Source organism: Cavia porcellus, unplaced genomic scaffold (genome assembly GCF_034190915.1).
Source record: "Cavia porcellus strain 051 isolate PalLab524CR breed Dunkin Hartley unplaced genomic scaffold, mCavPor4.1 scaffold_8, whole genome shotgun sequence".
Taxonomy (NCBI): domain Eukaryota; kingdom Metazoa; phylum Chordata; class Mammalia; order Rodentia; family Caviidae; genus Cavia; species Cavia porcellus.
In genome coordinates, this window is record NW_026947491.1 from 92,144,748 (window position 1) to 92,171,218 (window position 26,471).

Below are 26,471 nucleotides of genomic sequence, written 5' to 3' on the forward strand. Positions count from 1 at the left end.
GTCTTCGCTGTGAGTTTGACTTCTCGGCTCCAGTGTAGAACCCTCATCCCACCAGCACAGCTCCTTCACCCCGCTGGCGTGGACTTTCTGGCTTTACCGTTGACCTTTGGGCCTTCCCAGCGTGGATCCATAAAACAGACTTGTGTGAGTCCTTCTTGTGGGCTCTGGACCTCCAGGTGGATGCGTGGGAGGCGTTGTCATGGGCTCTATGTCTTCACTGGACACATTGCTGTGGGATCCAGGCCCTTGGCTGAATATTCTGAGTCTTTATGTTGTGGACAGATTTGCTGCACTTTCTCTGTTTAACTCTGGGTGGCCATCATAAAACAATATAAATTCTGTGTCCTGATTCTAATTGTTCTCTGCACAACTCCTCACTACAACAGTCAGCATTTCTGTGTTTGGTGGGACAGGCAGCTTTTTACAAAACTGCAAAAAAACATGGTGCTTAGTTATTCCCTCATTGCTGGCACATGATACTAACACCCATGACGTGAAGGAGGAAAGATCTGTCTGGCTTATGGTTTGGAGAAGGTTCAGTCCATGGTCAGCTGGGTCCAAGGCAGAAGCAGCATGCTGGGAGCACCTGGGTGGAGGAAAGCTGCTCACCTCATGGTGTCCGGGAAGGGGAGGGAGGGGGAGGGGAGAAGGGAGGGACCCTCCAAGGTCACCTCTTCCGACCAGGCCCTGCCTCCTTGCAGCAAGTCAGCTATGCGCTCCACGTCCAGTCACCTTCCAAAGGTCCTGCCTATGAATGCATGAGGTTTTAGGGGGACATCTAAGTGTCAGCCATAACATGACATTCCTTATCCAAACTTTTGAGACTAGAAATGTTTCAGATTTTTTCAGATTCAGATTGGAATATGGTATAAACTTATGATATATCTTGGTTTTGAAACCCACCTGTAAACATGGAATTCATGTGTGTTTCATGTATGACTTATGTGAATAGCCTAAAGATAATTTTAAACTATATTCTGAACAATTGCCTGCATCTTTGCTGTGGAATTTTCCACTTAAGACATCCTGTCAGCAACCAGAAAGCTTTGGATTTTGGAACATTTTGTATTTGGGTTTTCGGGCCAGGGATGTGCAACACTGACATGTGCATTGCAGAAAATGCGAAAAATGAAGAGAAAACAATATTGTCAAAAATCTGACTCTAAGATGAGTGGTATTTTTCTTTCAGTGTCTTACAAATGCATAGTTAAACACCTCCACAGATGTAATACTGTGCTCTGTCATGGAATGGTTGGTTAGAGCATTGGAAGGGACTCAGTGGCTGCAGACCCAGGCTTAGAAAAGGCAAGCTTATCCCTGGCAACAAAAAAAAAAACCAAAAAAAAAAAAAAAAAAAAGAAAGAAAGAAAGAAAGAAAGAAAAAAAAAGGAAAAGAAAAAAGAAAAGCCAAGCTTGGCTAGGCCTGGTGCTACACGCCTGTGATTCCCCGGCACTCGGGAGGCTGAGGCAGGAGGATTGCTGTGGGTTGGAGACCAGCCCATGCTACAAAGTAAGCTGAAGGCCAGCCTGAACTGATAGTGAGAGCCTCTCTCAAAAAAGACAAAGAAAGGAAGAAAAGGCAAGCTCGATGGGGGTTGTGGGGCTGTGTGCAGTGGCCGCCGTCACAGGCGCTTGGCCTGGGTGCAGAACCGAGGGACAAGGCCTTGCAGGTGCGGCTGGGGGTGAAGAGTGGGCTGGGCATGCTGTCCACATGGCTGCGTCAGGACTCAGCTGAGCCCTGGGTCACCCCTAAGCCTCTGCCAGCCCAGCCCCACCTGCAAGGTCTTTACCTGGTGAAGCAGCTGGTGTGCAGAAGATAAAAACCCCTTTCTTTCTTCCCATCCTCGCCCTAGGTCTTTGATCTCAACACGAGGTCGAGCCCTATCTTGGTTACTTTTCTTTCATTGTTGGGACAAAATACCTGGGGGCTGGGGATTTAACTCAGTGGCATAAGCACCTGCCTTGCAAGTGTGTGGTCATGAGTTTGATCCCCAGTACTGATAAAAAAGAAAAAGACCAGAAAATCAATAAATAACTGACACCCAAAGTGAGGCAAGGAAAGGTTTACTTGGCTTACAGTTTTGGAGGCCTGATCCGCACTCAGCTGGCTCTAAGGCAGGGTGGCGGGCTGAGGAACAGCATTCATGGCAGCTGCAAGGACAAGCGTAAAGAGGCAGAAGAGGGACAAGGCAGGCTCCTCCCCGCCTTACACGGTACATCAACTCTCTGCCCCTGGGCAGGTGCAGCACTCACACCACCAAGCCCAGGGCTAGACAGCAAATCAATCCCAAACGCTACGGTCAGAAGCCTCCACGACTGCATGGGGCTGGTGGGGGGCACCCAGACACAAACTACAACATTCCACCTGTGGCCTCCCAAAGACTCATGTACATCCTTTATACAAAAGGCATTTAACCCATCTGCAAGAGTTGCCAGAGTCCTAACAGTTTCAGCATTGCGGAGAAGTTCAAGTCCCAAGTCTTTGAGATCTAAGGCAAACTTTGAGCTGTAACCCCCTGTACAAATGAAAACAAAGTTAAACCCTTCCAACATGCAATGGTACAAGATAAACATTATCATTTAAAAAGGTACAAATGGAGATAAAGAGGGTTGGAACCAAAACAAGTCCAAACTCCAGCAGGGCAAACATTAAGTCCTGGAGCTCCATGTCCAGCATCTGAAGCAATCTGGTCATGAGCTCCAGAGGACTTGAATGATTCCACTCCCACGGCACTGCCAGGGGTTTCAGTTCCCAGGGCTTCTGCCTCGGGGAGGCTCTGCTCTCTCCTTGCAGGTTTCCTCAGATAACCCACACTCTGGCTTTTGTAAACTTCTGTGTTTTCCTTTGCTCCTTTGGCTTCACACATGTTGGGTGCAGGCGCTCAACATACCATACCCCACCCGGGACTAAGGACCACGCCAGCTTCCGCAATGCGCTACGTCCCTCCTTAAATTAGCCAACCCGTGTGCACTTCGTGCTCACTCCATACTCTGTGGCAACTCCTGATTGGCCACAGCTGGATATAGTAGCCGGAGCCTGCATCCCATTCCCGCCCTGCTTCCTTGTGGCAGCCTGTGATTGGTCACGGCCGAATATATAAACCAGAGCCCGCCTAAATAAACTAGCAGTTAACTGTCGTCCACAAAAGCGTCTCCTGTCTCCTGTTTCATTGGAGCTGCACCGGTCAACTGGTGGCCCATACGGGGAGCGCTGAGACCCTCTCTCCCGGAACGCTGAGACCCTCTCTCCGACAGTACGAGGAGAGCTGAGACCCTCTCTCCGATGGAACAGAGACGTTAACAGGTAAAACCGTCAAGCGCTGATAGCGGGGGCTACTTGGCGGGCGGGGGCTGACAGGTTAAACTGCTCAATGTTGGTAGCGGGGGCTACGCAACAGGCAGCGGGGGCTGCGGGCCGGATAGCGGGGGCTATCGGGCAACCTTGGGCGGACGCGTCGCAAGGGTCAGGAACTCGTAAAGAGAGTTCCGGGGGCCGTAAAGAGGCCGGTTTTGGGGGCGCCGTAAAGGGGCGCGGGGACTAAGCTGTCCCTGTATAAAAAAAAAAAAGAAACTCTTGAAATTCCGGTTAACATGGGTAACACGGCTACTCAGCCACTGTCAGTCGCCTTAAGCGACTTACTGAGAGAAAAGGGATTACAAATGAAACAAGAACAAATTCAAAACTTTCTCGATCAGGTTGATAAGGTAGCACCTTGGTTTGGTCCCACGGGGTCCGTTACCATCCCCAGCTGGGATAAATTAGGGAGAGATCTTGACTTTGCAGCAGAAAATGGCCTCTTGGAGCCAGGAGTCAGACCCCTTTGGGCAGTGGTGAGAAGCTGCCTTGCAGACACCTCTTGTCGTGACCATATAAGGGCTGGCGCCATGGCGCTTGATTACCATCAGGCAGAATCCTCCCGTGAGCAATCTCGTGAGCCCAGTGCCGCAGGCGAGGTGACCCCACCCAATTCAGAAACAAAGGACTCGTCAGATAATGAGGGGGAGGAAGGAGAAGTATACAAAATGGCGGATGCAGACACCACCGAAAGAGGGGAAGTCACACACACGCAGTCGAGAGGGCCCTACTCTGAGGCCATAAATGAGCTGCAACGCAGGATTTCTCAGAGTAAATGGGTCAATGAAAGTGAGTACGGGATCCCAGGGCCGCCCTGTATAAGACCTACAGCTCTACCTCCCGGCCCGCCAGATTATCATGCCCACCAGAGACCCTGCCATCAGCTATGTAGCTGTCCGCAACGGGTCCAGACGTCCCCTGGGACATTCCAGGAAGACCTTTGGCATCAGGTCAAAAGAGAGGACCCAGGAGGCCTAGGCCGTTTTCTCCAGGCTTTTCCAGTTGCTGTAGATGCTCAGGGAAACAGAGCCCACCTGCCTATAGATATGAAGGCGATAAAGCATCTTAAGGAGGCCAGCACCATGTACGGTGTTAATGGGGCGTATACCCTGTCCCTAGTAGAAGCCATGGCAGGAAATGCCATGACACCTGCTGATTGGGCCAGTTTGTGCAAAGCAGTGCTCAGCCCAGGCCAATATCTTGATTGGAAAGCTTGGAATGTTGAACTTGCCACAGAACAGGCCCAAGCTAATGTCCAGAACAATCAGGCCGCCTGGAACGTAGATATGTTATTAGGACAAGGGCAGTATCTCAATAACCAGCTGATATTTCCACAAGAGGTGTATGCACAGATAAATAGAATAGCCATACAAGCATGGAAACGGGTCTCAGCTAGGGGAGAAGTCTCAGGCCACTTGACAAAAATTTTGCAGGGCCCGAGCGAGCCTTTTTCAGATTTTGTGGCCCACATGATGGAGGCAGCAGGGAGAGTTTTTAGAGACGCAGAGACAGCCATGCCGCTCATTAAGCAGCTCACAGCTGCTCTGGGTCAGCACCAGGTGTAGTTCGTTAACTTGGCAGGAGTCGGGCTTGCCATTGTTGATGGCCCTACCACGAGACAAAACAAAAGCCGCATCCAAACTTATTCAAGAGCAATTAAAGTTAGGCCATATCAAACCCTCAAGTCTATTCTGTTTAAACAAAAGGAGGGTATTGCCCAGGGCATGACACCTAGGGCCAGACTAAATCTTGCCCTCTTCACTTACAATTTTTATGTAAACATCAACCCACAAGGATCCACGCCAGCACAGCTACATGCCAACCCTGTCGCACCCAAACATGGTTGGGTACGCTGGAAAGACCTCCTGCATGGGGTGTGGAGAGGCCCCAGCCCAGTACTTAGTTGGGCGAGAGGGGCGGTCTGTGTCTTCCCGCAGGAAGAAGGCAGCGAACCTGTCTGGGTCCCGGAACGCCTGATACATCCCTGCAAACCACCAGACCCCGACCCAGAGGAAACGTCAACCACAGAACAGGGGAACCAACAGGAGCCTCACAAGCCAGACCAAGCAAGTATACCCACAACTCCCATTAACCATGGCACCTTGGCCAACTCCCCTGGTTAGTAGCCTCCTTTTCCCCTCCTTCTTACATCTCGTACGGTCCTTGCAGCCAATGACTTTTCTAAATTGCTCCACCGCAACCTGTTATATGTTATAATGTTGGGATAACAGTACACTTTCAGCTGTTGTTATGCAGGTACTCCAGTTCGCACCGGTTCCAGTTATGGCGGACTCAGACGAGTTTCCTGTGATCCAGCTCGGGCCAACTCTCCAATTGGCTTTCATAAAGGAATGGGCAGGAACAGGGGCTCTGGCTACCATGACTACACTTGCCGCATTCGGCAGTCTACTTCTGCTCTGTCGGATTCGCAGACAAAGGAATAGGGACAAAGTATCAAACAAGCATTGCTGATCATGGAATCTGGTCAAAGCCCGGCAGCATGGCTCGCCATGCTGTGACGCAGGTGTGGAGCAAAGCATCGCAGGGGGTGTCGTCCTTGGCCAGGAGACACCCCGGTCCCCATGTTGGCGAGCACGCGGGTTGGGCTCATAAAACAGATTTCCCGCCCCCTCCAAAAGAGCACCAACGAGTAGTGAGGCATTGTCATGACTGCAGCAGGACACCTCACGAGGGGCACCGACCTCTGGAGACCCTGCGTCAGTTATAAAGAAAGGGGGAGATGTTGGGCGCAGGCGCTCAACATACCATACCCCACCCGGGACTAAGGACCACGCCAGCTTCCGCAATGCGCTACGTCCCTCCTTAAATTAGCCAACCCGTGTGCACTTCGTGCTCACTCCATACTCTGTGGCAACTCCTGATTGGCCACAGCTGGATATAGTAGCCGGAGCCTGCATCCCATTCCCGCCCTGCTTCCTTGTGGCAGCCTGTGATTGGTCACGGCCGAATATATAAACCAGAGCCCGCCTAAATAAACTAGCAGTTAACTGTCGTCCACAAAAGCGTCTCCTGTCTCCTGTTTCATTGGAGCTGCGCCGGTCACACACACGGCCCTCTCAGGGGCACACTGCCTGGCCTCCCAGGTCCTCTGAAATCAGGGTGGAAGCTGCCTAAGCTCAGAACTCTTGCATTCTGAGTGGGCCTAAAACCAGTGCCACGTGGATGCTGCTGAGGCCCGCTGCCAGGTGGAGCAGTAGCCAGGCTTTCTCCTCTTTTAACTGTAGGGGATTGCTGAGCTCTCTGAGCCTGACTCTGAGGAAAAGGTTCTCTATATTGCCACCATTCTGGAACCTGGTGTGCCTGCTGCCTCTGCTGTCATTCTGAACACGGTGCTCTGTAGTTTTCTCTTGTCAGCAAAGTGATTCACTTTTGTAGTTTTGAGGCTGCAAAGGGTGGAGACCTGCCACCACTTCCGGTGCTGTCTCCAGGCCATCTTTTTTATTTTTCTGTTTTTTCTCAGAAATCAAGATCTCCTCAGCTCTATCTTTGTAGTCTGCAGCTTTACAGGAGTTTCCTTTTTGGTCAAACTCACAATATTTTAAATCATCCTGTTGGGCTCTTTGCTCTTGATTTGCAACATAAATCTGGCTAAAAGCCCCCAACAATAGCCATGCCAGTGCCTCAACATTCGACTGCTTTGAAATTTCTTCTGCCAGATTAGTCAGTCTGCTGCCTTCCATCTCAGGTAAAATCTCTGGACATGAGCAAAATGCAGACAAACTTTCTGTCAGGCCATAACACACATCAGCTGGAGTCCAATACCAATCCAGTTCTGCCCAGCAGAAACCTCCCAAGCCTGGTCTTCACCAGCAGCCTTCTAATAGCTTTTTGGTCTCCTGAGCTCTGACCAGAGTCTCTCATGCAGAACAGCCTAAGGTGTTCCAGCTCTGTGTATTCAGCTGGCATCTCTGAACCTTTCCAAACTCTTCCCACAAGCCATTCCCAAAGGCTCTTGAGCCAGATGGTCAGGCACAGGCGCAGCAACAACCCCACTCCTGGTACCAAATTCTGTCTTGTTGCTTTTCTCTTGTTGCTGAGATGCCCCAAGTTAGGGAAGGATAGGTTTATTTATCTTACAGGTTTTGGAGGTTTTATCCCATATTCAGTAGGCTCCAAGACAGGGGAAAAAAGGAAAAGCACACCTCTTTCCCTCCCCCATACTGTATGCTGGTTACCTGCCTCTCGGCGGGTGCAGTACCCTGCCACCAATCCCAGTGCTAGACAATGAACCAATCATAAATGCTGGGTTCAGTCACCTCCATGACTGTGTAAGACTTGGGGGGCCACCCAGACACAAACCATAACAAGCCCACTCCTCTGTCTGACCCCAGAGCATGTCTCAGGTTCCATTTGGGGACAGCAGGAGCCACCAGTTGTCCTTGCCACCTTTCCCTGTTCAGTGGCCACCCTGTGGGCTGCAGTGGTCACTGGGATGGCCTCTTCTGGCCCTGTCATCCCAAGGTCCTGGGATGATGGAGTCTGGGGTGGTGCCAAGCTGATCTCGCGGGTGTGCAGCCCAGCCTGGCATGTGCTCCAGAGGTGCGGTCAGCCTCTCCGCATCCTTCTGGTGAGCAGACTCAGTGCCGGAAGAGACTGTGTGATCATCACTTGCCCATGGCTCTGTGGCCAGAGCCCAGCTTAGGTCCTAGATTCTCCACACTGAGAACTTGGCATTGGTGACTCTGGCCAGGTCTGTGAGCTCTGTGGGTTTCACTCCTCATATGCCCCGAAGCCTCAGGTCCTTCAGCTCCTACACCAGTCTCTTGGAAGCCCACGTGAAATGTCTAGAGTGCCATGGTGGAGGTGGATGCTATGTGGCTCCTTTTTGTTCCTGGAAGACTGCATTTCCTGCCCTCCTTGCACCTGGATGGACCACCGGTACACGTGAGCCAAGCCACGCCCATGTCTGTCTGGTTCCTAACAATGTTCTGTGCCCTCTGCAGGGTGCTAGGGGCTGGGTGCTCTGAATGACTGTGTATGGAGGGAACTTCATGACCTACAACGGCCCAAAGTGTTTGCCATACGAAGCCACTAAGATTTCCAGGTGCTACGGCTGAACCGAAATGTCTCCCAATGACCTGTGTATCAAAGGCTTGCTCAGAGGCACAGCCTTCACAGGTGACTGGATCCTGAGGGTGCTGACCTGGTCAGTGAACTAATCCACAAATGAACTTATAACTGAGTGAGCTGTTAGGAGGTGGGGCCCAGGAGGAGGAAGGAGATCTTGGGGTGTCTCTTGGAAGGGTGTATCTGTCCCTGGCACCTTCCTGCCCGGTTCTTTCCGCCCTGCTCTGCTTCCTGGCTGCCATGAGGTGAGCAGCTTTGCCCTGCCAGCCCCTTCTGCTGTGATGCTGCTGCCTCGGAACCAGGAGCCGTAGATGGGAGCCTCGCAAACTGTGAGCCACAATAAACCTCTTATCCTGTGGACTGCGTGTGGTGGGCACTTGTCTCAGCAGAGGCAAGGTAACTAATACACAGGGGCTCACCCTGTTCCACCTTGAAGAATATAAGCCTATCCCACATTCTGAGATGATTCCCAAGGCTTCAGAAACATTTCTGTAAGCTTCTGGGGACAAGAAGGGAGGCCTTCTCTTCTGGTCTTTTTTTTTTTTTTTTTTTTTTTTTTTGTGGTTCCCGTTCCTGCTGAATTCTTAATGTCCACTGTGGCCATTGGCCCGGCCTCAAATTTCCCTCTGTCTTCCTGCTCCACAAACATCTGCTGTCGGCCACAGAGCTGTCACCTGTTACATCTTCTCATGGAAACTGAGGCAGTGGAGCCTGGCACATCATGCACACCACAGGAGGTGATGCTAACCGATCATTAGACAAAGACATGGTGTGGCCATCGCAAGGAGGTACTGGACAGCAGCACTGACCCTAGTGCAGGTGCATACTAGACTCGGACCGTTAAGGAAGTGGGTGGTGGCAGTGTCGCTGGATTGTGGGTGGGAGCTGAGGGCCCCATGGGGCTTCTTTCCAGGTCCCCAGCACCCTGAACACAAGACACACAGAAAAGGCAGCAAAACCCCAGGTTGGATCCTCCGTGTGCAAACAGGGCACCAGCAAATACTCACTCAGCCGGGTGCCAGATTTAAACTTTTCTACAGAAAGACTTACTGGGGTCCTGCCACCTGGGACTGAAGAATTACAGATCACAGGCTGAGGCTCTGCAGTTCTTCTAGGAGTTGTGTTTGTGTGTGTCCTCTGGGTTCTCTGGCTTTGATACATCTGCCCGGTTGTTTGATGTGTTAATCTCCTACCACAGTGGGAGCCAGGTTTCCCACGTACCAGTGGGAGATGCCAGAGGCGATGGAAGGCTTTGTGTCCGTCCATGTGGTAGTGACCAGAGCTGCAGCGGCGGGGATGGACACGTGTTGGTCTCAGGGTCTAGGTGGCTGCATACAGTGGTGTGCACAGAGACGATATGTGCTTGGGGTAGTGGACACACACACGCACATGCATGTATGCACACCTTTGCCCTCTCAGCTGAAAGGGCCCAATGCCCCCATAGCAGCAAACACACAACCTCCTCCGGTACAGGACACCAGCGCTTCTCACACAGAGCTGCTCTGTGGAAACAGGCCCAGAAACTGCAGAAAACAAGCCCAGAGTGTTTTATAACCCAGGAAGTAAGAAAGTGCTTACAAAACAAGATGCACAAAGCCAAAGCATGTCAAAGGGACACATGTGAAAGGGGTCCAGATGCCCGATGCAAAGTAAGCGGGAGTCCACGCCACCACGTGGGCAAGTGACTGGGGCAGCCCTGTCTCCCGGACAGAATACTGGACGCCTGCTGGTGGAGGCCAGGACCCTCGCCTGGCAGGAACACCAGTGTCCCCAAGAGTGTCCCGGAGCCAGCCCTCCCTCCTCAGTGCCTGCCGGCCTCAGCCACCCCGCCTTGCGTGTGGCTGGTGAATCCTCCCGTGGCCTCTGCCGGTCTTACTCTGCTTCCGTGAAGCAATTCCCCGCAGGGTGCCGGGCTGCCTGGCTCTCTGTGCTCAGCTCTCAGAGCGGGTGCGTGGGGCGCGGTGCGGGCCAGGTACGGCCTGAACGTGGTGAAGAGCTTCTGCATGGAGTAGGGGAGGCAGGTGTGCATAGCGGCAGCTTTACAGATGGGGAGGGCTTTGCAGAGTCTGTTTTAACTACAGTTCTTTGGGATTGGGGAGGGAATGAGACTTCAGCGTTGGCCATCCTGCAGCCTCCACAGTGTGAGGACAGGAGGGTCCCTTAGTTTCCTGTCCCCTCGGAGCTCCCCTTGTCCTGCTCCCGTCATCAGCCACACGCATCCTGCAAGAACCGTGGTCAAGATGAGCAGGCTGGTTTCCCGGAGTGCAGAGTCCTGTCTGTGCAAGCTTCCCCTTTAAAAGTGTTTTTCTGCTCCTGGTGCCTGGAAGATTCTTTTTCTTTTTTCGGAAAGATTCTTTATCTTACGACTTTAAAATGACCTGTCAGATAGACGTGCTGGGGCCCAGACTCCTGGCTGGACTCTGCTGGTTGTCTGCAGAATCCCGGACCCTGAGTGACAGGGAAGGGGCTGGGCAGACCGGCAGTGAGGATGCTGCACCCTGAACAAGCTCCCACGCTCCGGCAGACCGCACCCCACCAACTCCCGAGCCCGTGGGAAAGAAACAGCTCAAGGTTCTTCTCACAGACGATTCCGATCTGTGATCTTTGGCTCCACATCGGTTGTTACGTGAAATTTGTGTTTGCTTAGTCACTTCCCTCGTCACTGGAACAAAACACTCACCAAAGGTGACTTAAGGAGAGGTTTACTTGGCTCACAGGCTCCACCTCCTCGAACAGCAAGTCAGTGGTAGCGCTGACATAATCCAGTCCCCTTCCAAACACATGACGCTTTGGGGGAGTGTCAGGGTACCCACAGTAATGCAGAGGACGGAACAGTCACCAGGCAGCTCCCAGCACGTGCCGTTGAGTTCCACGTACTTGGTTTTCCTGGCTACCTTTTAAGGTCGGAATTAACATTGTATAACAGAGGCTCTCCTGAGCCTTGGAGACTGAGCAGCCCACCTAAGATCGGACTGCACAGGAAGGGGCAAGGCTCCAACACAAGGGCACAGCCCACACCCTTAGAAAAGGCCAAACCAGAAAGTGAATATATTTAACACTGGAAAACCCCTTCTCACAGAGATGAACTGGTTTACGGGAAGTCAGAATGGAGGAGAGATCAGAACCCAGGCCCGTAATGTTGGTCATTCCCCAGTTCTGGGGACTCTTTTACTGCCTGTGTCCCCAGATCCCACTGTGCCAAGTCCCGGGGACCACGTCACCCTAGTGCTCACAGTGAGCTCCCTGGTCTCCCAGAAAACAGCTGGGAGACGGAGGGTGGTTTGAAAAAGTCTGACTTTTAGTGTGGCATCTGGGAAGGTCCTTTGGGAACTGCCTGAAAACACAGCTCAGAGAGACTGGGATTTGCCCTGGGCAGCTGAGACAGAAAGGCAGGGCGGCTCCTGGTGGTGTGGAGCGAGACAGTCAGGTAAGGCTGGCTCCAGGTACAGGTCTCGGATGGAGAGACTGAACCGCAGCAGTGTAGCAGCAGGGTGAAGCTGGGTTAGAGATGTCTGGAGTTGGGGGGTCACTGGACTGCCCTGCAGGTGACTGTGGTGACCGGCTGCACGACCCCGAGGGTGCATTTAATGCCTCTAAACTCTGTGTTCAAAATGGTTAAAATGGTAACTTTGCACTATATATATATATATAAAAACGCATTATAAAAGATCTTTTTAAAAAAGTAGTGATGGGGGGCTGGGAATTTAGCTCAGTGGCATAAGCGCCTGCCTTGCAAGCAGGCAGTCGTGAGTTCGATCCCCAGTACCGATAATAAAGAAAAAGACCAAAAAAAAAAAAAAAAAAAAAAAAAGTAATGATAGGTAATGTCCTCCCGTGCAGCAAACAGATGACGTGAAAAAAGTCCCTTTGGTGAAAATGCATTTTTGACTTGTACCTATTTGAATAAATTGAAAACAGTCTCTCTCTCTGTCTCTGTCTCTCTCTGACCAGGTTTTGCTGTGTAGCCCAGGCTGGCCTTGAACTCACGATCCCCCTCCTGCCTCCGCCCCCGCGTGCTGGGATGACAGGCGTGTGCCCGCCCGCCGTCCAGGCTGAAAACAGGTTTATGGAGAAGTATGGTGTCAAGCTAGCTCAGTCGGGTTCCTAACCAGTGTGCTGTGTATTAAAATGGGGATGCTCGGGTCAGATTTGCTCTGAGGAGGCCACGGCCAGCACACACCGGGTCAGAGCCGGTCCCGGGCAGTGCCCATAGGGCAGCCCAGCTCTCTGATGCCCGCTCTGGTCAGTCAGCTGCGGGACAGAAGCTTGCGTGTTGTGTCTGTCTGTGAATTGAAGTTTAAAGCCACTGCGTCTCTCCTGAAGCCCAATGACACGGGCTCTGGTGGTCTAGGAAACGCCCGGTGACCCCATGGCTGTGAGTGCCCTGCTTGGGACAGGGTTTTGGAGACCCGAGGGTGTTGGAGTGCCCTCTGCCACCCCTGCACCCTGCACAGGGAGGGACACAGAGCTGGTGCTGCATCCAGGGGCAGCGCGTCCACAGAGCCAGCCAGTGAATTCCAGAAAGCCCCCAAGAGCAGAACTCAAATTTGCCGCATGCTGAGTGCCACGTGGGGCTGTGTTGGGCAGGGGTGCACATGGAAGGGGCTCAGGGGGCCTTGGATTCCTGTAGTCCAAGCCCCGGAGATCACGGGGAGGGGCGTCTGAAATGGCCCAGCACGGGGTGGGACTGAGCCCAGGGGGGACGAGCTGTCAGGTCTCAAGGTGCCACTTCCTTGGATGTAGGCACACCCACCAGAGTCAGCGGCTCACAACGTTAAGCACTGGGTGCCCACTGCTACACAGACTAACATCTTTTGCTTTCTAAATGCTGGAATATAACAGTTATTTATTGAATTTAATGTCTACACATAAGAATTGAAGAAAACAATTATAATTTGAACCTGAGAATCTATTGGCTGGAAAAGTAGTAATTGCTAAATAATTAGAAAAATATATGTGACATGGTTATTGATGGAAATTTGGACAATTTGTAAGAGTTTTAAAAACAATTTAGCCAGGTGCCCTCCTGCAATCCTGGCACTGGGGAGGCTGAGGCAGGACAATTTCCATGATTTCAAGGCCAGCCTGAAATGCAGAGAGACCCTGAGACAGAGACATGAATCTCTAACCACATCAACCGCAGAAAAGTCTAGAACGTCTTTATGGTTTTCATTGTTTTGTGGGGTGCTGAGGGTGGAACCCTAACCCTAACACTAACATGGGTCTTGTTGCTGAGGCGGTGCAGGTCTCCTGCCTGACCCCGTCACGCCGTTTCCTCCACCCGCTCACACCACTGTTTCTTGGCATCATGGGGAATGCTGGTTCCAGGGCCCAGTCTCCGTGTGGCTGCTGGGCTTTGTAAGTCTGGCTCCCCCCACGACAATTTGTGCTGTGATCGCATCCACCTAGATTTTCCACTTGGAATTCCCTAGCTAAATGTAGAGCAGCCTCCTGTGTCTTCTCTTCAATTTCCAGTAATGACCGGACCGAGTTCCTGCCTTCTGGCACTCACCAGTAGGAGCATGGCAGGGACCAGGAGCAGAGGGCTGGCCCTGACCTTTCCCTTGGCGACTGCCTGGCCTAGTCCAGCTCGCACCGAGGAAGCGTGATGTCACCACAGCAACTGCGAGTGAGGTCACCGATGGGACGGGCCACCCAGGGACCGCCCGACAGGCAGAGGTCCTGCAGAATGGTGGGGTGCCTACGCCCACTTCACTCTGGACTAGACGCATAGTACCAGCCAGAACCAGGCAGGAGAGCTGGGCTGCTGGTGGCCAGGGCTCCAAACTCACCCTGTGTGACAAAGTCCCTCCAAGCCACCATGTGACGTCCTCCCGGACAGTGGGAAAGGTCACCTCCCATTTGCCTTGCTGGAACTGGAGCTGGCCACAGAGTCAGGACAACACCCAAGGCTGAGTCTGTGGCACCCCGCTGTCCCCACCCCCACCGTGGGAAGGGTGAGAGGCCCCAGAAAGGGACAAATTTTGTCAGGCCTGGCCCATCCTAGCTCTGGATGGCGACGGGGGCCCACAGCAGGCTTGCTGAGGGGACCCCAGGTGCCCAGGGCTGAAGCAGAACTGGGAACAAGGTGGGGCATCGCTGTGTCCCGCAGGCGCAGGGGAGGCTTCGCAGGCAAGGGCCTGAGCGCCGTCCAGGCTTCGCAGGCTGCCGTCTCCCTCGGGCCCCTGGTCCTCGGTGGCCGACTGGAGTGGAGAGGTGTGGCTGCCTGCTCTCCTCACAGAGAGCAACCCGGGCTCCACTAACTCTGCCGTAAATCACATGGCAGGGGACCCAGCCATGTCCTCACTCGCCAGGCCTGGGGGCGGTGCTGGTGGGTGGCAGATCTGGAGCTCAGGGCTTGGTCACCTTGTCACACAGGGCGCCTGCCCCAGCCCCTATCCCTCTTTCCTACCCTGTAATTCTGTCTCCCGCAGCCTTGCCAAGCAAGATTTCATCCAGTTCTGAGTTCTTGCCACCCGGTGAGTGGTATCGCAGTGTGATTTTAATTAGCATTTCAGTTTGTGTGTTGGGGTCAGCGCTGAGCCATCTACGAGCTGGCCCCTGCAGCCGACTTGCTGATGTGTGGAAGTCCTCAGTCCTCTATACAAGGAGATCGGCCTTAACGTGTACCCTGTGGTCACTGGACCAGTAGCATACAGGTGTCAAGGTACACGGCAGGGTTGCCCAGAAGGCCAGGACCCTCGGCAGGCGTCCAGCGGCACTGGGAAAGGGAGACTCGGAGCCCGGCCAGAAGGCTGGACTGCAGGAGTGCCTGGGAGCACCCAGTCTAGGCGACGCTCGATGCTCGACACTCTCGATGCTCGTGACAGCACCACGGAAGAGCACCGAGGGGGAGGGAGCGGATGAAGAGAGACAGCTAGCCCAAGGCACCCCGACACTTAGAAGTGAAGATCAGGAGTGCCCAGAACAGCAAGCCGGGGACCTTGCAGGCGGGCAGGGGAGGCGGCACAGGGGGAATCCTGGAAGCAGGCAGGCCCGTCGTCCGGAGGGGCTTCCTGTTGGGGACCCATCCTTGGTTTGGTGACACGGAGACTGGGTGTAGCAAAGCCTAGTCTCCCAGGAGCGCCCTGGAGCATGGCAGGCTGGGGGCAGCGGGGGCTCAATGTGATGGCTGGGCGGCTGCTCATGAGCTCCTGGAGCACACGGGGCCGTGCAGTGGGGGTGGAGGGGTGACCAGGGCCGGTGTCCTGCCCAGTGGGTGTGGGGTGGGGGGCTGTGCCAGGCCCGATGAAGCAGGGCTGCAGCAGGAGAACCACCGGAGCCAGGCCTGGCCCACAGCCCGGGCGAAGGCAGAGTGGCCGGGGCTGCAGTCTGAGTGTGGCCAGCAGCTGCTCTCCCGCACTTCCCAGGAGCAGCCCGCGCTCACATCAGCCACGGCCTCCGGGCTACTCACGCGTACGCTGCCGCTCTGCAGCGCATCAAAAAGAAGCAGAGTCTAGTTGATAGTTCCTAAATTTTATTTGAGTTTACAACTAATCACAGGTGACAGGTGCCCACCGTGAATGGGCAGACTGAACCACAGCGGGCAAGGAAGCCCCGTGCAGAAGGCGCTGGGACTGGGCCCGTCCATCGTCCCTGGCGTGCGACCTTGTGACGCCCCCGCAAGGTCCATTACCTTGTGTTTCTGTTTTATCAGGTTCTGAGTAGTTTTAGTTTTGAAAAAATTTTGATGGGCAAAAATAAAAACAGCTTCTCTATATGTAAATAAAGTGCCTGATAAATTAGTGAGAGCAAACCTGGAAAGCAGAAGCTTTTATGTAGAATAAAAATAAATACATTAATTTACATTATGTACGATTGACAATAAATTATTTTATGGGCAAATAAAGGAAACCATCTTACTGGCTACACATGTATGTGAAGGCTTTCAGAACACTGCAATAACTTTAAGACACTTTTTTTGAGTACCGGAAATCGAACTCAGGACACCTTGTGCTGCTGAGCTACATCCCCGGCCCAGCAAGAATTTTCAAAGGAATTTACGTCCCTTTGTAACTCACTCAGCTGGCCAGGGACTGATCCCCCACCCCATGCCTTTTAGACATTTGTTGCTCCAACCAAGGCTGAATAAAAATAAAAGAGAAAGGAGACAAAACTCCCACCAGCCGTCCTGGTTGTCAGCACTGTGGCAGTGCTGTTCCCCACCGGGGAAGAACAGTGGAACCAGACGTCCTCGGAATAAGGGCTTGTTCTTTACTCCAACTTCCTCATTAGGAAAGTAAAAACTACTTTATAAAGCACAGTGAAGTATTTCATAAAGTATTTTCATTATTCTGTTTATGTTTCCCTTGATCTTAGGGACTTAAGAGCTAGCTGGACTCGCTGCCTCTCACACACTCGGGGAGGTGTGGAGACCCTGTGCCTCCCTCGCTCGGCTGCCTGCGTGGGGTCCCGGACGCGGCACAGAAGACCCACGGCCTGGCCACTGTGCGGCTGTGCCACGCTGCAAGCGCGGTCTCCCTGCAGCTCCTTCCCCTCTGTGGCAGAGCGGGCGGGAGCGGGGTGCAGGCATGCAGGGCACAGCGGTGCTGTGGGTGCCCCACGCCGCGGTGTCCCACTGCGCTGCACTGCATGAGTTACACAAACCAACAGAGATTGCCGGGAGGGAACACGGCTGGGAACACAGGGCCTGAACGTAAGTAAGGGATTTACAGGCGCTTTTCCAAAAAAAAAAAAAAAAAAAGCCACTGTTCCTGGATATTCTAAAAAATAAATCTTTGTACCTAAATGTTTGTCAACTTAAATGCTTAAATGTAATCATTCTTTTATAAAAATGTTCACTTTGTGACACTGTAACTCTCCAAAGGAGAAATTCCATAATTAGTTCAGTCTCTGCCTTCAAAGATTCACTGTGAGGCAGAAGAATGAAATAAAGTTTCAAAATAAACCACAGGCCCTTATTTTAAAGAACTTAATGAGGGTACTTCTCCAGTATGACTATAAACACCTAACACTAACAACTACAAGCACAGTAATCGAAGTGGTAGGCATTTTTATTCCCTTATCATTTTAAATTACTACCTAATGGTCTGGGGAGATTGCACTGGTTTTTTAAATTTTTGTCTTTTGAGACAGGGTCTTGCTGTGAGTTCAGGCTGCCTCGAGCCCACGCTGACGCCCAGGTCTAGAACTCTAAGTGAGCCTCCTGCGTCAGCCTCCTGAGTGCCAGGATTACAGGTGTGCACCACCGTGTTTGGCCTTGCACTGCATTTTTAAAGTGAATGATGTGGTGTGAGAAATCAAACCCACTGGAAGCTGGGACGTGGCTTAGAACGCGCACCCGAGACGTGCAGCGCTGTGTGACACGGCCACCGCGGCCTGTGCTGAAGGGTGATGCGGAGGGGCGTGAGCGCTCGCCCAAGGGACTGCCAGGCTCCTCTACAGGGCTGGGGAGCTGCTCGTTCATTCTGTCTGGGGTCTGGATTCTACTCAATGGTACAGCTTTCTGTAAAAGAGGACAGCACTAATTATAATGCAGATAACAAAGCAAGTTCTGGTCCGTAGTAAACTTTGGGATCAAATGACCAACGTATGGTAATAAACGTGCTGAAGATTAACCGTAAGGTTTTTATTCCCAGAGCTCTCATCTCTACTGTCAGCAACCCAGGGCCCAGCCCCCCAGACAGTGCCTCTCTGCCACCTATGCACACGCGTGTGTACACACCCTCACACTTTCTCTTGCCATCTTGTTTCTACAAATGAAGCTCAGGCTAGCTTGTTTTTGAATCTGAAACTGTGAAAAACAGCAACGTTGTTTCTATGAATCAGCCATCAAACACAGCCCCTGGTTTCACCGGGATCTGTCAGGATGGCTCTGTGTTTACAGGCGGCCTGGCAGCACCGCAGAGCTGACGTTAGCTCAGCACTGGGACAAGCTACTTTCGCATGCACCTGAGCGCATCTACTCACACGTTTAAGTGGTTGGAGAATTTACCCCAGCTAGCATCGAGGTGGCACAGGTAAAACTGCAGAGCGTGGACGGGTACCCTTCATTTTAGAGGACGCTTTGCAGTTCGTGCATCTGTGAGAGAAAAGGCAACCCAGCACTGCCTCCTCTGCCTTACACCCCAAACAGTAACAAAGTGCGTGACTGCCGTGTCTGTGGTTTCAAAATGATTCACTGTAAACATTTCTTAGTCTTTCTTTCTTGAGTTTGTAGCTGGGTCTATGACAAATTCTTCTAAAAAAGCAGCACAAATACTGTTCCTTCTGGTTTTAGCACAAATTCCTTAAAAAATGTTAAGGCCATTCAGTGGAATCGCGCCCATGAAAGATCACCCTGGCCACATCAATGATGGCTTCCGACTCCGTGCAGTTTTGGGAAAGAGCCAGAGGCGGCTGCCCTGCGTGCTCCCCTGGTGACGGAGCAGGGCCTGCAGGGCTCCCTAGTCCCCCACGTCTCCATCTCGATCTCCAATGAGCCACAGGAAGTGGAAGCTTAAGGCTAACAAAGCCGTGCCCAGCAGGTCCCCCAGCGCGGTCAGGTAGGGGATGGAGAAGCTGTCCGGGTCCTTTCCCTTCCTCCAGAAGTGGTGGACCGTCCAGTCTGCAATCCACAGCAAGGCAAACACCTGCAAGACAGCACACCATCAGCGGGGGCGCCGGCAGCCCTGACCCCTGCACGCCAGAGCCAGACCGCAGCCTCCTGGGAGGAGCAGCAGCCCCCAGAGGACAGATGTACAGAGGACAGATGTTCAGCGGACAGGGATGGCTTTCTCCACCAGACAACATGGCATGCACGTCTCTCAGGAGTCCCCTCGCCGGCAGCGAGGCTCCCAGTCACAGTAGTTCACCTCGGTTCACGAACTGAGTTCTTTTCACAATTCTGATTATCAACTGAGACAAGATGGACAAGAACCGCATCAGATTAAATGGTTAGGTTCACCGTGGACCTTCTAGGGAAACTGGATGCGGTTCTTGTCCAGTTCGGTTTGCGACCTGAATCACGGAGAGTCAAGCTTGTGACCTGAGCCACCACTGTGCTTCAGCTGCACCCCGCGGGGCGGCTTCCGCTTCTGCTTCCGTCTGTGCGGGAAGCCTGGGAGGCAGTCAGACCGCGACAAGGGGACAGAGCCAAAAGGGAGCGACCAGTGGTCTCTCCAGCAAGTGCAGCGAAGGCAGCGGAGCAGGACACTGGCCACTCCGCTACTCCTGGCGCGGCAGAAACTGCGGTGCCCCGGTGAGGGCAGCGGCAGCAGCAGGTGGGCGCCCGGACACAGGCCGGCAGTGGGACTCCAACACGGGTGACGCGGGTACACGCCTTCCAAGAGGTCAACCTTGAGAAGTGCTCACTCGCCAGATCACATAAACCTTTCTCCTCTGATCTATTTAGAGGGAGGATTCCAGTGTCCACACGCTGCAGGGGAAGGCAGTGTGGCCCTAGCCGGTGTCTGGGCTGCTGGTGCTGAGCGCTCTCCCCGCCCCTACTGGCCATGGCCGGGGCGCGCTCTCACCCCCATCTCCAGGAACCGGAGCCACCAGAACGCGGACTGGGTCAGTCAGCAGCTGGTCCTTGGCACACAACTTAGTGCTACAGACGACAGCATGGCTGTCACTGCCCCCGTCCTCATGGGCCTCAATGACACCAGGCACCTGCAGGAGGAAGCCCTCGAAGGTCCCATCCATGCCCAGCACCTGTCATCTCCTGCTGTCCTGGCAGCTGGGCTGAGGGTGGTGCTGAGTGCTGTCATGTCGGCTCTGTCCCTGCGCTGGGAAGGAGAGCACCTGTCCAGGGACACACTGGCTTGATGTCTCTGAGCACCTGTCCGACACAGTCATCTTGAAGGCCCACTGTCTTCTGCACGAGGCCAGTGCTTCCCCAAGGGTTCTCTGGCCATGAATGTCTAACCTGGGCCACAGGACATTAGGAAGAGCCCTGGACCGGATGCTGCGAGGTCTGGGACTGGGTGAGCTCCTCCCACTGCGCTCACAGGTCCCCGTGCGAACAAAACAAACAGAACAGTGCCTGGCTGGCAGCACGCTTTGCAGAGACAGGGAGGGCTCCGGTTTAGGGGCTCAAGGGACAGGTAAAGAGCAGAGCGACCCTAGGTTCCGTCAAATGGACGACGGGGTCCCCACCACACGGCGGCCCCCATCCGGATGCCCTGTTTCTGGGAACCCGTGCTTTTCTGTCTGAGAAAGACTACGCAGCGTCTGCCGAAGGGCGAGAAGGGGCTGGTGCCCACGTCCTAAGAGAGCCTGCGTGTCAAGCACCCCGCGGGAGAGGTGGAGGGAGCCCTCGGCGGCATGAGCAGAGGACAAGGGTTTCTGGCTCCCCAGAGCAGGGCTCCTAGTGCCTTGGCAGCCCCAACTGCAGGAGGACCCCAGGGACTCAGAAGCTTCGAGCCCGCTTGGGAGCTGCTGCTCTGAAGGTGCACCCTCGCTTTGGTCTCCCCCAGCCAGACTCAAACTAGATCAAGAGCCACCTCAAGAGAGAATCCTGGCTTAGGGGGTCGGTGCCAGCGCATGGCCGGCCAGAGGCCTTGGCTGTGACCTCCCAGGGCAGGAGGCTGGACAGCAGCCGCCTCAGCCTCCACCCAGGTGCCCACGCGTGCCCAGCAGGGTTCGGGAGGGCCCAAGGACTGGGGCGCTGTTTCGTAGTGGGCTCCTTCCCGGTCTGTGGCTTTGGGACTGCGGTCACTGGTGCCAAGCCTCTGCTCACTCAGTGCAGCTCTGGGGACCTGAAAGAGCCCACCTGCATTCTTCCACTCCAGGATGTCACAGCAGCACCGAAGCATCCATGGTGTGGCTTAGGGACACTCCAGGGCCCAGCACCGCCTGCACTCGGAGCCCCAGGACATGGTCAAGGTCTCCCCCAGCTGCTGCACCACCTGCAGCTGTCCGGATGACCTGGGAACATCACTGCCATAACCCTGGCCTGTGGGCCACAGCTCTGTTGCCAGGGTCCTCGCAGGACTTGTACCTATCCCAGGGGACCCGGAGACAGGACAGACACAGCTCACAGCACCACAGGCCCAGAGCTCCCTGCACTCACCCCACAGCACCCAAGGAAGGCTCCCTGTTGTGCTCAAAAGCACCATGTCACCAGGCCACAAACGCAGCACACCTGTGTTCACCTGGGGACCTAGAAGAGGTGTCCATACAACTGGAAGGAAGGATTACCAGGTGTAGTGGTGGACACCTGTAATCCCAGCGCTCTGGGAGGTCGAGGCAGGAGGGTCACAAGTTCAAGCCCAGACTGGGCGACTCAGTGGGTTAGGGAAGTCCTGTTTCAAAACTGAAAAGTAAAAAAGGGCCAGAAGGTAGCTCCGTGAGAAGGCCCTGGGATTCAGTTTCCTGTGTCACACACACACACACACACACAGAGAAACAGAGACAGAGAGAGAGAGAGACAGAGAGAGAGAGAGAGAGAGAGAGAGAGAGAGAGAGAGGAACCACAGATGCACAGGTATTAATATAAGGAAACATGACAGCTCCAAAGATGATCACCAATGGTCCAGCTCTAGATCCCAGTTTGAAGAAAACCTATGAAATTAAATTCTGAAGAATTTAAAATAATGATCCTAAGGAAACCCGACGAGCGCTAAGAAAATACCGATGAATAATACAGAGAAATGAGAAAACAATTCCGAATATGAGTAAGAAACTCAGCGAAGAGAATTCAGACAGAAGAAACCACCCGAAATCTGGGACGGAGGACGTCAGTGAAATGTGTTTGGCAACAGGGAGGAGCTCAGGACGGCAGACGGAAGACGGGGAGGGGGCAGAGCAGCTGCTGAGACGCGGGGCACTGCAGGGGGACACGCACACCAGGGAGGGCAGCCGGGAGGAAGCGTGCCCCGGCACAGCGGGAAGCTCCTCCAGTCCTCAGAGACATGCGCCCAGACTGCAGAAGTGCACAGGACCAGCTAGATCCACAGAACAGGGCCGCACAGGTCACAGTGTCAGAAGCACAGGACAAAAATCTGATGAAGAGCAGAAGAGCATCGACTCACACACAGGAGACCGCCACCAAACCCACAGCAGATTGCTCTGCGGAAACCGGGCAGCCCAGGGAGAGCGGGCGCCATATTCGCATCCTGAGAGGAGAAAGCTCCAGCGGGAAGCGCGGCCCCTGCCCTTCATAAGGGAGGGAAGGAAGCCTCCTCCAGCCAGGCAGAGAGGAGCAGAGCAGCAGCGGCGGGCAGCCCCGGCAGGGGCTCTCCAGGGAGTCTGCGGGAGAAGCCTGGAAAGAGGCGAACACACAAGCTCATGAAAAGAACGGATAAGCAAAAGAGAAAAAGCAGAATCACATGGAATGACAGAAGATCACCAAACTGCAGAAATGAGGGCAAGGAACAAAAATATGTAAAGCAAGCATAATGCAATTAACAAAATGGCAGGAGGACGTTCACATTATCAATAATAACCTCTGGCCAGGAGTGGGGGCGGATACCTGTAATACTAGCTCGTGGGAGGCTGAGGCAGGAGGGTCGCCATGAGTTTGAGGCCAGCCTGAGCTACACAGTGAAACCCTGTCTCCAATAAACAAAAATGAAATCCTTTAATATAAACTGATTAAACTCACCAATCGAAAGATTTAGACTGCTTGGGTGGATTTCCAAAAAGGCTCTTCTGTTGGCTGCCTATAGGAAACTCACTTTCCTGGTAAAGACACAGACTAACAGCAAAGGGCTGGAGAGACATATACAACACAAAAGGACACCAAAACCAAGCAGGAGACCTTCACTAGGCCAGGGAGAGGAGGCTTTAAACGAAAAACTGTACAGACAAAGAAGGCAATTACATATTCACAAAAGGATTAATTAAGCAAGAATATGTAACGTATGTACCCAGCACGGAGGGACTGATCTAAGCCAGCAACAGTGGGGGACTGCAGCACCTCACTTTCCTCAATGAACATCAAGGACCAAGGCAACGGCACTGCAGCGCAAAGGTCCAGTGGCATGTGTCATCAGCGGTGGCAGCGTGCAGTCCCCCCGCCAGCACGCAGAGGCCTCAGGACAGACAGATCTCAGGACACAACTGAAGCTGGGCCGCCCATCCTCCCAGACCACAGTGCACTGGAACCACAGAAGAGGAGGGAAGCGCAGAAAGGCATGACAGCAGAATCACAAGCTCTTAAAGTCACCAATGGGTAAGCAAGGAAATTCAAAGGGATACCGAAAGTTTCTAGAAACTAATGAAAGTCACAACAAAACACACCAAAACCTGTGGGCTGCAGCGGAAGCAGCACTGAGGGGGTTACAGCAATAGGTGCCTCCTCCAGGAAAGAGCAAACTCAACCCCAAATTCATAGAAGGAAAGAAATAACACATCTGAGTGTGCAGATAAAATCAAAACTAAAAACTACGAAAGATCAGTGAAAAGGGAGAGTTTTCTCCCGCAAAACTGACGGTTAGCTAGACAAAGAGAAAAAAGGAGGCAAGTCATCTGACACCATAGAAATACAAAAGGGCATAAGAAACTACGAACAATATATGCTAAAAAATGGAAAATTAGTGCAAATGGTTACATTCCTGAACATACACCATTCACCAAAACTGAATCAAGAAGAAACAGAAAATCTAAACAGTCCAATAACAAATAGAGATTGAAGCAGTAATTAAAAATCTCCCACCACCCAAAGTCTAAAACATAATGCTTTCCTGCTGACTTCCACAGACACTCAAAAACAATTAGTTTCAATTCTTCATAAACTCCCAGAACTACTGAGGCGGGAGGAAAGCTGCCAACCTCTTACAAGGCTGACGTGGCCCTGACACTAAAGCCAGATGGGGCAAACACAAAAACAAAACAAAAGCGAACCCCCGGCCTATAGATCCATTCTCAGCAAACCAAGCTCAACAGCACAGGAGAAAGGCAGCACCCCAGCCAGGCCAGGCGGGGCTCATCCTGGAGCTGCAAGGGTGCTCCAAAACACGCAATCAATACAGCGATCAGCACAGTAACAGAATGGAGGACAGGAAGCCACACTATCAGTTCAATAGATAGAACGCTCTCGGTTAGACTCCTTTCTGATAAAAATACTTACACCTCGGTACGTAAGGATCAAACCCCCAGGCCCTGAAGCCAGTATCGCGCTGAGTGGGGGACAGCTCCAGGCGGAATCAAGACGGACACCCACTTTCTCTCCTCCTGTCCAGTACTGCACTGGAACCTCAGCACGAGCCAAGAAGCAGGAGAAAACACAAAGGGCATCCAATCAGGAAAGCAAGGAGTTCCACTGTCCTCGTCTGCAGTGACACATTCTGTACACAGAAAACCTAAACACACATCAAAGCTGAGAATTTAGAAACAAATGCAGTATATCTGTAGGAAACAAAATCAACATAATTAATAGCATTTTACCCACCAATAATGAACTTGCTGAAAAGAAATTAAAGCAATCCAATTGATAGTAGCTACACAAATATATTTAGTAATCCACTTAACCAACAAAGTAAAAGATCTTTATAATGAAAACTATAAAACACTGATGAGAGAAACCATAGAGTACACAAAAAATGAAAAAATGTCCCATGTACACAGCTCAGAAATATCACTACTGTGACACGCTATACTACCCAAAGCAACTCACTGATTCTGTGCAATTTCCATCTCACGGGAACAGCAAAAACCCTGAGACTCCCACGGACTCACGAAAGACCAGGACAGCGGGGCAGTGCTGAGGGAGGGCACGCTGGAGGCATCGCCACTCCGGGCCTCAGAACAGCCCCGAGAGCTACGGTAATGGAAGACACGCAGACCAAAGGACGGGCAGAGAGGCCGGGAAGGAGCCGCTTTCACAAGCCGGCGGAGCTCTGGCAGAGCGGCCGCAGTCAGCTGTGCGGGGACGCTGGGTGCACGGCGCAGGGAGGGACTGAGTCTCTTCCCGTCACAGAGGAACACAGGGGACACACTCAGGAAGACTTTTAACCACTGTAATAGCAAACATGATTTTTTATATGGCTATATATAGTAAATTTACTAATCCCTTGCATAATGTCAGCACGGAATGAAAGATATGTTTAGAAGAGGGTTGGCAGGCTACAGACCTTGGCTTAAATTCAACCTGTCACTTCTTTTGGAAAAAAAGCTTTACTGGAACACAGCTCGAGTCATCTGTCTTATTACCTACTTAGCCCATTTTTCTAGCCTTACACTTTAGAAGCACTTCTTGGTGTTTACTCAGTGAAACTGAGTCGGATGCAGTGGCTGTCAGCTGTCACAGGCTGGAGAGCACACGGCCCCAATGCTCGAGATGGTTACTGTTTGTTCTGTACAGAGAAGGGTCTGAAACCTCTACCGGGAGACAAAGGCATTAAAACAGAAAGAAAGAAAAGGAAGGGCATCTTACTGTGCGTGTCAAAAGAAGTATCAGGAAAACTCCGGTGCAAGAAGAAATATTTGAAAATTGTTATGAGAGAATACCCTTAAGAGCTTGATTTAGGAAATTATTTTATAAATAAGTATACAGTTTAAAGGAACAGTCTGATAAATTAAATTACATTGGATTTCTATGGTTCAATAAATACAAATCATGCCTCCAGCTTGCAAAAAAAAAAAAAATCTCTGCTTTGGTTTAACTGACAAAGAATCAGTCTTCAAAATATTTAGAGAATAATCAGAGTACTCCTAGAGTTCATAAAAAAAAATAACCCAATAGTTAAGGGGACACTTAAAATGCTTCATTAATATTAAGAGAACACAAATTAAAACCACATTGAATTCTATTTTATACCCATCTAACAAGCACAAAACAAGGCCAAATTTTGACCGATAACAACAGCAAACTGCTTCTAACTCAGCTTGTCCTGAGATTACACAGTGTTCCAAGTCTGCGCATGCGGAGGGATGGATTGACAGTTCTGAACAGAACTGTCTACCGTGTGCTGTGGATTATTATGTCCTTCAATGAGTGAGAAACCCGAGACACAGATGAGAGTGACACAGTGTGTGTGGTCACAGCTCAGGTGGAGCCGGGCTCACATGGAGAGCTCGGGAACACTGGAGCCCGGGGCTGCAGCCATCACAATCCCGCGCTGCTTTGGCCTCAGCACAAACT

General features: G+C 52.4%; 1 protein-coding gene and 1 long non-coding RNA gene across 10 annotated transcripts in view; one reads left to right on the forward strand and one right to left on the reverse strand.

Annotated features, from left to right (window-relative positions):
* The first annotated feature begins 655 nt into the window (after positions 1-655).
* Positions 656-6,378, forward strand: LOC134477413 (uncharacterized). Its single transcript, XR_010049475.1, has 2 exons — positions 656-3,304; positions 5,293-6,378. It is a non-coding gene; the product is annotated as an uncharacterized LOC134477413 (long non-coding RNA).
* A 9,525-nt stretch (positions 6,379-15,903) lies between these two features.
* Positions 15,904-26,471, reverse strand: part of Slc41a2 (solute carrier family 41 member 2) — a 102,957-nt gene continuing 92,389 nt past the window's right edge. For all 9 annotated transcript variants that reach the window (XM_063255485.1, XM_063255486.1, XM_063255483.1 and 6 more), the window contains one exon: positions 15,904-19,035. In XM_063255485.1, the coding sequence (XP_063111555.1) occupies positions 18,850-19,035 (186 nt within the window). In that variant the 3' untranslated portion in view covers positions 15,904-18,849. The remainder of the gene's footprint in view (positions 19,036-26,471) is intronic.